We start from the raw sequence: 9,994 nt of genomic DNA on the forward strand, positions 1-9,994 counted from the left end.
CTAAAATACAACTCAAGTATTTATAGTTATCTGATGTGGTTTGGTCAAGTTTATAATTTAATTTAAAAAATTAACTGGGTGGTTTTTCTCTGTGTCATGTAAGATAGAGCTATGTTTAGCCAGGGTGTACTCTCCAGTTTTAGGAAGTTTAAATTTAGTGGTGGCAAAAACTCCTGTTTCACCCCTAGCACAGCCCAACCTAGGACTGTCCAGAGCATTCACCACTATGCAGCACATGTATAGAATTCATTATAGACTTGCTCCTCCCCAGTGGTAGACAGGGAAATGCTCTTGCCCAATTTTATCATTAACATTCAGGTGATAGCAGCCCTTTTTGATTTCCGAACCCTTTGGCAAGGGAGTATGCTCCCTGACATTACAGCATTTGTCCAGGTCTGGTACTCAACTCAGCGGAGCCTCCTGTCTTCAGTCTGTACTAATCTATATATGCCAGTCAACAGTGTGGCAGATTGTGACTTCATGGGGGTAAAATAAAAGATGTTTAAGCCTCTCTCTCACATAACTGCTGCATTTCTGCTTCATGTGTTGCTTCTACCTTCCAAGTCCTGTCCCATTGTTTCTTTTTTGTACCTAGAAACAACACAAAATACCAATTGCTAGAAATAACTTGCAATATCAGCTGAATTTTGTCTTTGCCTTGAAATATATTGCAAATGTGTGGCTATAATTTTGAATACATTTTGAAAATGGATGCTCTGGTTTAAGTTTATAATTAATTCAGCTTTGCAGTATTTCTAAGAAAAATATTGATAGCCAAGCTAATAGATTGGGAACTCTAAATTAGGGAACAGATAGGTAAAGTCTTTTTCTTTGAAGGCCCACTGACCAAGGAAAAAATTAAGAGTGTAAACCTAGGTTAAAACAACCTAATTAAATTTTTTTAATTTCAGAGGTTTTTGCATATTTTCAGAGAAAGCTAAAGAGCAAAACAATTTAATAATCATAGCCTATAATGAGTGCTCTTCAGTTCCTATTTATAATATAATGGGTGTTTAAAAAGATACACATACTGAGAGGATCTAGTGAGAGAGATATCTAGACGCACAATAGAGGGAGCCGCAGAGGGGGAAACTCACTAAAGAATTTTCACCTGTGCTTAGTACTTTGCAAAGATGTATTAATATAAAGTATAAGGCATGGCCCCATTCCTTGCAGTCTGGTTAGAGTCATAATACTGACACATTAAAAATAAACTTATACTATATAATAACTTACTAAATTTATAGTACAAGCTGAGTGTTTCGATAGTTATAAGAGAAATCAATTAAACAAGACCTGGCATAGTCTCTGACCTTTTCATAAAATGATGAGACTTGTTCTTTAGTCATAAAGCAGAAAGGAGAAGGCAATATTCCACTGAAGGGAATGCATACTCAAAGAATATGAGATAGTAACAAGTGTTGTGTTTGAGGGGTCAGAAAAGAGAGTTTGCCTAATTTAACCAAACCGACATGTGCCTTGACATTCTGGAGAAGCAATTAGATTTGATTAGCAATTGAAACACACACACACACACACACACACACACGCGCGCGCGCGCAAAACTTTCATTAAATAATCTTCCAATCTTTGACCAATTATTGCTAGTAGAGACTGGAAGTTCAATTTCAATTTAGTTTGAAAGTGAGAAAGTGAAATCCCACTTACTTGTTTTAGAGAGAAGATGAAATTCAGTGAAGGACCTTAAGTTCCCCACCATAGAAGGATTTTAATTATTTGAATAACACAATCCTTGGACTTTTTTTCCACTCTCAGAATACCATGCAACATTGATGCATTATACTTAATTCTAAAATACATATCAGATACAGGGTGCTGATATAATGAGATATATAATGTATCAGTGATTTAAGAAAGAATAATAGGAATGGAAATCTTAAATTGAGGAAACTTTTTCAAGACACTTAAATTTTTCTAGTAAATCAGGAGGAAATCAGTCATTTTAAATCAGTTTTAGTTTTGTGGAAAGCAGTGTTTATGTGGGAGCATAGTCTGAAACTACTGTTGGGGTGGGAGGAGAGTTGGTCAGAGAAATAACAAGTGTATTTCTTGTTGAGCCACTTCAGAAAAACACACATTTATGTTAGTGCTGTGTATGAGCCTTAATGGTAAGTGCCTTGAAGTCTCTACTGTTTTTCTGTATTGCCCTCCAATATTTAATAAACATTACTTTTTCAGTATGCAATTCATACTATACTGTTTTAAATTGTTCTTTCTTTCTAATTCTCCATTTAACATGAATGATAATGATAACTACCGCCATGTATTGAGTGCTTAATATATGCCAGCATTGCATGGTGTTCCTCACAGGTATTATCTCATTTGGTCTGATTTTGCTAATTAGCTTTTGGAGTTTCTTGCAAGCACATTCTCAGTGGCTTTAAAAAAAACAAAAACAAAAACAGCCGGGCACGGTGGCTCAAGCCTGTAATCCCAGCACTTTGGGAGGCTGAGACAGGCGGATCACGAGGTCAGGAGATCGAGACCATCCTGGCTAACACAGTGAAACCCCCGTCTCTACTAAAAAAATACAAAAAACTAGCCGGACGAGGTGGCGGGCGCCTGTAGTCCCAGCTACTCGGGAGGCTGAGGCAGGAGAATGGCGTGAACCCGGGAGGCGGAGTTTGCAGTGAGCCGAGATCCGGCCACTGCACTCCAACCTGGGCGACAGAGCGAGACTCCGCCTCAAAAAAAAAAAAAACAGGAATATCAGCTAACAATAAATTAGAAGACTACTGAGCCAGCAACCCATCTTGAGTTTTTTTGGATTGCATACAGTGCATCTGCTGTCATCCTGACTTGCCTTTATCCATACCACTCCTTCAAGGAGTTATTCGTCAGAAAAAGACTGAACAACTCACTCATTTAGCTCATTTTTTCTCTACTAACAGTGGGAAAGCAACTACTTCTGAAGTAGAAAATTCTGTATTACTTCAGAGTTATTCTGCTTACTTCTGGAACTGTTCTACGTAACCATTAATGTTGAGAAGAGACTATCCCATGCATCTCAGTCAAGTTGTATGGCAGTTTTACCTCTTTTGAAATATAAACAAAAGCATTCTATTCAAATAATTTTATAAAATTGACTAGTTGTTTGAATCAATCAACTTACCTGTTTTCGGCATGACATTGAGCCACAGGTTTCATCCTCTTTTTGGTTCCTTACTGTTCACATTTGTAATACACTCTCATCACCAACATCTCATTTTCTGCAGTGATTCTTACTGGGAAGGGCGGGATGAGTGGTGAGGGTCACATTATAACCTATATAAATTGAAAGTGATCCGCTGGAAGAGAATGTGTCTCTGCTTTCTCCCTTTCCCTGTTAAGGAACATTGATATTAACAGAGTTGACATAGCCTTCTATAAAATAAACTTAGCATGATAAAGAAAAGAGATGTGGGGTTTGATTAGATAGGGTCAATTAAGACTGAATTTAAAATATAAAGGTCTCATATCACTGTTTTTGTTTTTAATTAACTCTTGAGCTTAGAAGCTCTGATATATTGTGTTCTATTCAGTTTATAGTCAACTTAAATTATAGGTATGAGAATATGATTGCATTCTAATATCTGATAATTGAATATCCTTTTTTTAACCTTTAGAATTCAGAAATAGACTCTTCCATTACCAATAGCCATAACTTTTAATTTACATAATATTTACTTTAGGGAAAAAGAAGTATTTCATTCATGCTTTCTTGCTGTTCATTTACAATTATTTGTGACAGAAAATGAATACAATGCATGCTTGAATTCCAGATACCAATGGATCAGATAACTCCATCCCAATGGCTTATCTTACACTGGATCACCAACTACAGGTAAAGGAGTACTTTCTCATTGGAAGCTGACTTTTTTCTTCTTAGAGATTTTAAAGCTGACAATTGTGTTGCCACCCATCATTCTATAGTCCTTAATTTATCCTTTTAGTTGGCCTCCTTAAACTTTTTAGAATCAAATCAAAATAAACAATTCTTTTGGTTAAGTTAATTAAACGTTAAATTGGCAGAATCATATTCTTATCTTTTCAGTCATCTTAAAATCCTCCAGTATCTTTCCTTAGTACTGCTAAGCGTTACATTTTCACTGTTTAATTTTAGTGAGTTAAAACAAAACTCATAGGTTTATTTCTATCTAATACATTTGTGATACATTCTCGTGTTCGTAGTGACTGAAAATGTAAATAATATACTTCAGTGCCTCCTCATGAGTATGAGGGCTATAAACATCTTTTAGTTTGATCCTGTTTGCAACCTGAAATGTCATACCAGAGACTACAACTCCAACGATCATGGTTCTCTGTAACAAACTGTTAAAACAGCAAGAGTAAATTTAAATGCTGAGTTAACTCTGACAAAAGGACACTGAGATTTTCTAGGGCATGGTTTAACACTTATTTTTAAAAGATCATTGCTTTAGTGCTATAAAAATATATCACAGTCTCTGTGTTAACTCTCAGCTAGATATTGAAATTTGATGTAATTATGTTTTAACATTCCTGATTATTTTCAGCCTCTAGCACCGTGCCCAAACTCCAAAGAATCTATGGCAGTGTTTGAACAGCATTGTAAAATGGCACAAGAATATATGAAAGTTCAAACAGAAATTGCATTGTTATTACAGAGAAAGTAAGTTATTTTTTATGAATAAAAATAAAAATACATTAGTATTTTGAGTTTAAAATATGATAAGGTGCAATGAAAACGTAGTTTTTCAAATTAGACATTAAGTATACTTTCAACTTGTTTAAGTTTTAAGCACCCTTTTACTAAGAATTTTTTATGCAAAATTCAGTCCTTTTGACTATATCATATTAGTGCTATGGAAAATAAACTGGTGCTCTATACCCATTGTTTTATGTTCTCAGAGCTGTTTAGATTTATTGTTATAAAGATTTATTGTTTTCTTGTACATAGATAAAATAATTTGATTTACTAACATTCAGTTGTGCCTTATCTTAGAAACATTTTTGTAGATACACTTTTTCCAGGTGTATGTTTAGGATTGTATTACTTATTAAAAGACTGTATTTCATAACTGAGTGTTTTTCTAAGGAGTTATAGAAACTGCCTTCCTCCCTTTTTAAAGAAATCCAATCTAATTTCCTTACTACTACAGTCACGGTTCTTAAATATGTATGTATCTTCAGTTTTCTTAAGCATGACCTTCAGGAAGTTTTATACTTAGGAAACTGAATTATTAGTGGTAACTAAAATGAAGTGTTAAGGAAAAAATGTTGGCAACTTTATATATGTATGATAATAGGATTCCCTTCATTAATTTTAATCTAAATAAATGAAAGTTTTTTTCTGAATTTGTGAAAAGCTTTCTGTATGTACTTCAAAAACAAGGAGAGAAAAAATTGTTTTATCACAATTTATTGATACAGTGATTTAAATGGAACCAACCTAGTATTTGAAAGGTAAGCCTAAATAGGAAATTAAATACTACAGTCTGGAAATCGTAGAAGTAATTATAGAACTGCTGGCACTTTATGTTGAGAAAGCTTGATTTCTTATTTCACGTATTTAACCTATACTTTTGCCATACTTTAATCATTTGAAAGAAGAATTCTATGCTGGAAAAAACAAATGGTAGAGTAGGCTGTTGGCTGTGAAAACTGTGACAGTTTTAATTAATTTTAAATACTTTCAGAAATAGTATTAGGTAGTTATTTTGCTTAAGGACCTTTTATTAATTACTCATTTATATCCAGTAACCTCACTTTAGAAAATGCCTAAAGATGCATCTTTTTTGGGAATACTTAATAGTTCCCGAATAAAAGGGACTTAAATAAGTTTATCAGACTATAAAAGAATGAGGGTCTTTCCTGAAAATGCTTGCAAATGTAAGTATTTTAAAATAAGTGGTACTTTGTAATTTTTCTCACTGCTTTAAAATGGGAAAAAGCTTTAAATTCGATAGCATTTATTTTAATTAGCTTGCAAATTTTCTGTTAGCTTACCACTCTCTACTATAGTTAAGTATGATTGTGACTTCAGAATGCGAATGAGTACAAAAGTAGAATGTGAATGATAAGAACTTCATGATATTTTCCCATAGCCAGATAGAACCTTTTCCAGCCTTTTTTCATCCTTCCTACACAAAAAGAGGATAGAAAATGAAATTTTCTGAAACTTTTATTTTACCATTTTATCTGCTTCACTATTTATCCAAGTACAGTTACTTAATAAAAGGATTATGATAGTTGTATGATTACACTAGAAATAGATGAGAGTTCCACCCCAGTCCATAATTATGCTTGAGCAGTGTACCTAAGATGCAAAATGATAAACCCAGAATAAAAATTCTCATTAATTGAGCTTCCATCGTCAGCTAGTAAGGTATGAATTTTTCCATTATGTGTAATATTATGTGGTATTTGTTTGTAGGCAAGAACTAGTTGCAGAACTGGACCAGGATGAAAAGGACCAGCAAAATACATCTCGCCTGGTACAAGAACATAAAAAGCTTTTAGACGAAAACAAAAGCCTTTCTACTTACTACCAGCAATGCAAAAAACAACTAGAGGTCATCAGAAGTCAGCAGCAGAAACGACAAGGCACTTCATGATTCTCTGGGACCGTTACATTTTGAAATATGCAAAGAAAGACTTTTTTTTAAGGAAAGGAAAACCTTAAAATGACAATTCATGAGTGTTAGCTTTTTGGCGTGTTCTGAATGCCAACTGCCTATATTTGCTGCATTTGTTTCATTGTTTATTTTCCTTTTCTCATGGTGGACATACAATTTTACTGTTTCATTGCATAACGTGGTAGCATCTGTGACTTGAATGAGCAGCACTTTGCAACTTCAAAACAGATGCAGTGAACTGTGGCTGTATATGCATGCTCATTGTGTGAAGGCTAGCCTAACAGAACAGGAGGTATCAAACTAGCTGCTATGTGCAAACATCGTCCATTTTTTCATATTAGAGGTGGAACCTCAAGAATGACTTTATTCTTGTATCTCATCTCAAAATACTAATAATTTTTTTCCCAAAAGATGGTATATACCAAGTTAAAGACAGGGTATTATAAATTTAGAGTGATTGGTGATATATTATGGAAATACGGAACCTTTAGGGATAGTTCAGTGTAAGGGCTTTGATGCCAGCATCCTTGGATCAGTTCCATCCGTAAAATATGTAAAGGTAAGTGGCAGCTGCTCTATTTAATGAAAGCAGTTTTACCGGATTTTGTTAGACTAAAATTTGATTGTGATACATTGAACAAAATGGAACTCATTTTTTTTTAAGGAGTAAAGATTTTTAATTCTGTGATTGTGTGTATGTGTGTTGAAACTGTAAAGCTTTTATGACTAATATTAATCTCTTAAATGAAATTAAAAGGCAAAAGAACATGATTGAGCTTAAATGATCATTTCTTCCTGCAATGATTCTTTGATTGTTTTCTCATGTATTTGAAAAAAAAATGAAGAAAAATAATGGAAAACGGAAATTATTGCTCCAGCTAAAAAAGGCTTGGGCTTAAATTTCTTTTTATGATACCAAATGAGGAATAAACCAGGCAAATCAGAAGGAAGTTAAAAAAGTAAATATAAATTCAACAAGTATCCTAATTATCCTGGATATTGAAATATTTGATTTTCCTTACAATCCCATTCTAGAATGCCTGCTGCCTTTCAACACTTTTAAAATAATTTCAACACTTATAGAGTATTTATATTGTTACCAGTAATTTTGCTACCAAAACCTTCAGAATAACTTTAATAATAAAATGACATTGAAATGATAGACTATGCAAACTCTATATTTTTTCAGGTGGTGTTAAAACAAGTCACATTTTGATACCAATACAAGGTGTCTTTCAAACAAGGATGTCATCAATCTGATTTTTATAGCATTAATGTTTTAGGAAGAAAAAGTTCAAAATGAAGGCATTAATTGCTGTGATTATTAGAATTCTGTCATGACCGTATTGCAGTTTTTGCTCTATTTCAGATAAGCAGGATCTAAGAAGTTATCAAAACTATTCTTTAAAATGCTAAAGCAGGTAACTTTTTCTTCCATTATTTTTTCCTCCTACCACTGAGTTTTATAATGAATTCCTTGTATATACAAGCAATACAGGTGAAGGACAGTTTGTACTAAACTGTTATTTTTAGCTTCTTCAAAAGCTATTTTAGAAAGCTTCCTGGAAATAAATGTCTTCTATCATTTAATTTAAATAAAAAGAGTGTTATTGTTCTGAAATAATTTGATTACCTAGCTGAAACAGATATTGGGTTCAGCATAGTAATAGTAAAATAAAATCGGCAGAGAAAATAACTGTAGACTAGGATAAAGCATGACTCCTCCATAGCATTGTTGCTTGTATGTACATCTGTCACTCCACTGAAAGGGACCTAGTCACTTTAAAGAGGCCTTTTATCTCAGAGCACGAGATATCCAAGTGTGAATGCTAAGGCTTGATGTTGCCATTAGGATTTAGCATTCAAGATTTCAGATCTTATTTCTAGTCATTGATGTGTTTTGCTGTATCATAACACACTTAAAGGGAAATTTTATTACAGTTTTTACTTGTAGTCATTTCATAAAAATATCCAAATAGCTAAATGGAAGAAAATAGTAGATTTAGTCGTGGTACCAAATGCAAGAGGCTGTTGAACAGTTGCTTGTTTGTTTACAGTAAGTTCCTTGGGATTTTCAGTACTGTAGTTGCCCTAGACATTGAGTACAGTTCAGCCTTACTCTGTTTTTAAGTAGTTGTGTTGTCAATTTCATGCTTTTAAGTCCTGATGATCCCTGGAGATGGGGGAAAAAGATACCGGGGATAATTAAAATCCACAGCCAGTTTCATCAGTGTCCTTATCCATCAAACCTGCAAATAAAAATGTTAACAAGGAGCCATACTTATTCGCTCTGGTTTTACAATTTATTTTGACCTTCGTTTTTTGGGTGGAAATCGCAAACAGCCAAGCAAGTGGCTGGAATGCTCCAGTCTAAGGAACTCAAAAACAATCACTGAGTAAGCCCTAATTACATTTTACTCTTGCCTCCAGGGAAAGAAAGCAAGCTTTTATCTAATCTAGTGGGAAGTATTCATGAGCTATAAAAATCACTTTTTTGAGTTGAATAATAATCAGTTAAGAATATTTACCATATAGCAACACGGCGTATAAAGATGTGTTAAAAGTTGTTTACAAATGTTTGACTATTTTTGCTGAAGTATTTTAGAGTATTGAATGTCTTCTCTTTTCAAGTTTCTTTCATGTTCCTAATTTCAGCTCCTGTAGCCAGAGATCACAGGTCTTCCCTGTGAAACTTTGGTTTCTTTCTATAAATGTGTGTGGTTTTCAGCGTTCAACTCCTGTCTTCAAATGGTAGTAAGTTCTACTTCTACTTCTGTCATTCAGAACATTTTGTCAAATGATGTAATGCAGAAATTCTTGTCCATACTTGTAATTGAAGGAAGCTTTTTAGATTTATTTTTGTTTTTAATAAAATTCAGATTACTATTCTAAACTGGTACGTAAAAGTGGTGAATGACTTGTATCAGCAAATGAGCTGTGAGGTGTTCTGCTTTAGCACCACGTTTACCTTACACAGAACCTAGGAAAAACTGAAATGGCACTTTTGTACCATAATCAGGGTTTTTAAGAGGCTGAGTAACTGGCCAGTTAACACATCATCTCTTGCATTTCAAAGTTTTGTGTTAAATGGAGCTCTTCACAATTTCGTGAGTCCTAATTTGTATGAAGCACAACACGTCATATATCGCTAAGTGATTCTTCTCATCAGAAAGCTGTTTTCTTAGAGTATTTCTAAGTTAAATTAGGTATTTCATTCCTTTATCAATCTGCTGGCTTTCCAACCTAAACATATGCATACATTCTTATAAACTCTACCTTCATTTTAATAAATCCATCCATTCAGTTGCTCATTCTTTTAATAAATATTTGTTTATCATATATTATAAACTGCACTGCTATTACCAATACCAAGTTAC

At 33.7% G+C, this 9,994-nt stretch overlaps 1 protein-coding gene across 4 annotated transcripts in view; it reads left to right on the forward strand.

Annotated features, from left to right (window-relative positions):
- MAP3K7 (mitogen-activated protein kinase kinase kinase 7) overlaps positions 1 to 9,510 on the forward strand; it is a 73,745-nt gene extending 64,235 nt beyond the window's left edge. The window contains exons 15-17 of one of the 4 annotated variants that reach the window (XM_010357753.2): positions 3,783 to 3,844; positions 4,536 to 4,651; positions 6,416 to 9,510. In XM_010357753.2, coding sequence (XP_010356055.1) covers positions 3,783 to 3,844; positions 4,536 to 4,651; positions 6,416 to 6,596 — 359 coding nt within the window. In that variant the 3' untranslated portion in view covers positions 6,597 to 9,510. The remainder of the gene's footprint in view (positions 1 to 3,782; positions 3,845 to 4,535; positions 4,652 to 6,415) is intronic. The other 3 variants (XM_010357754.2, XM_010357755.2, XM_010357756.2) reach the window with 3 other exon arrangements.
- Positions 9,511 to 9,994: the final 484 nt, after the last annotated feature.

Source organism: Rhinopithecus roxellana, chromosome 4 (assembly GCF_007565055.1).
Source record: "Rhinopithecus roxellana isolate Shanxi Qingling chromosome 4, ASM756505v1, whole genome shotgun sequence".
In the NCBI taxonomy this organism is placed as follows: Eukaryota; Metazoa; Chordata; class Mammalia; order Primates; family Cercopithecidae; genus Rhinopithecus; species Rhinopithecus roxellana.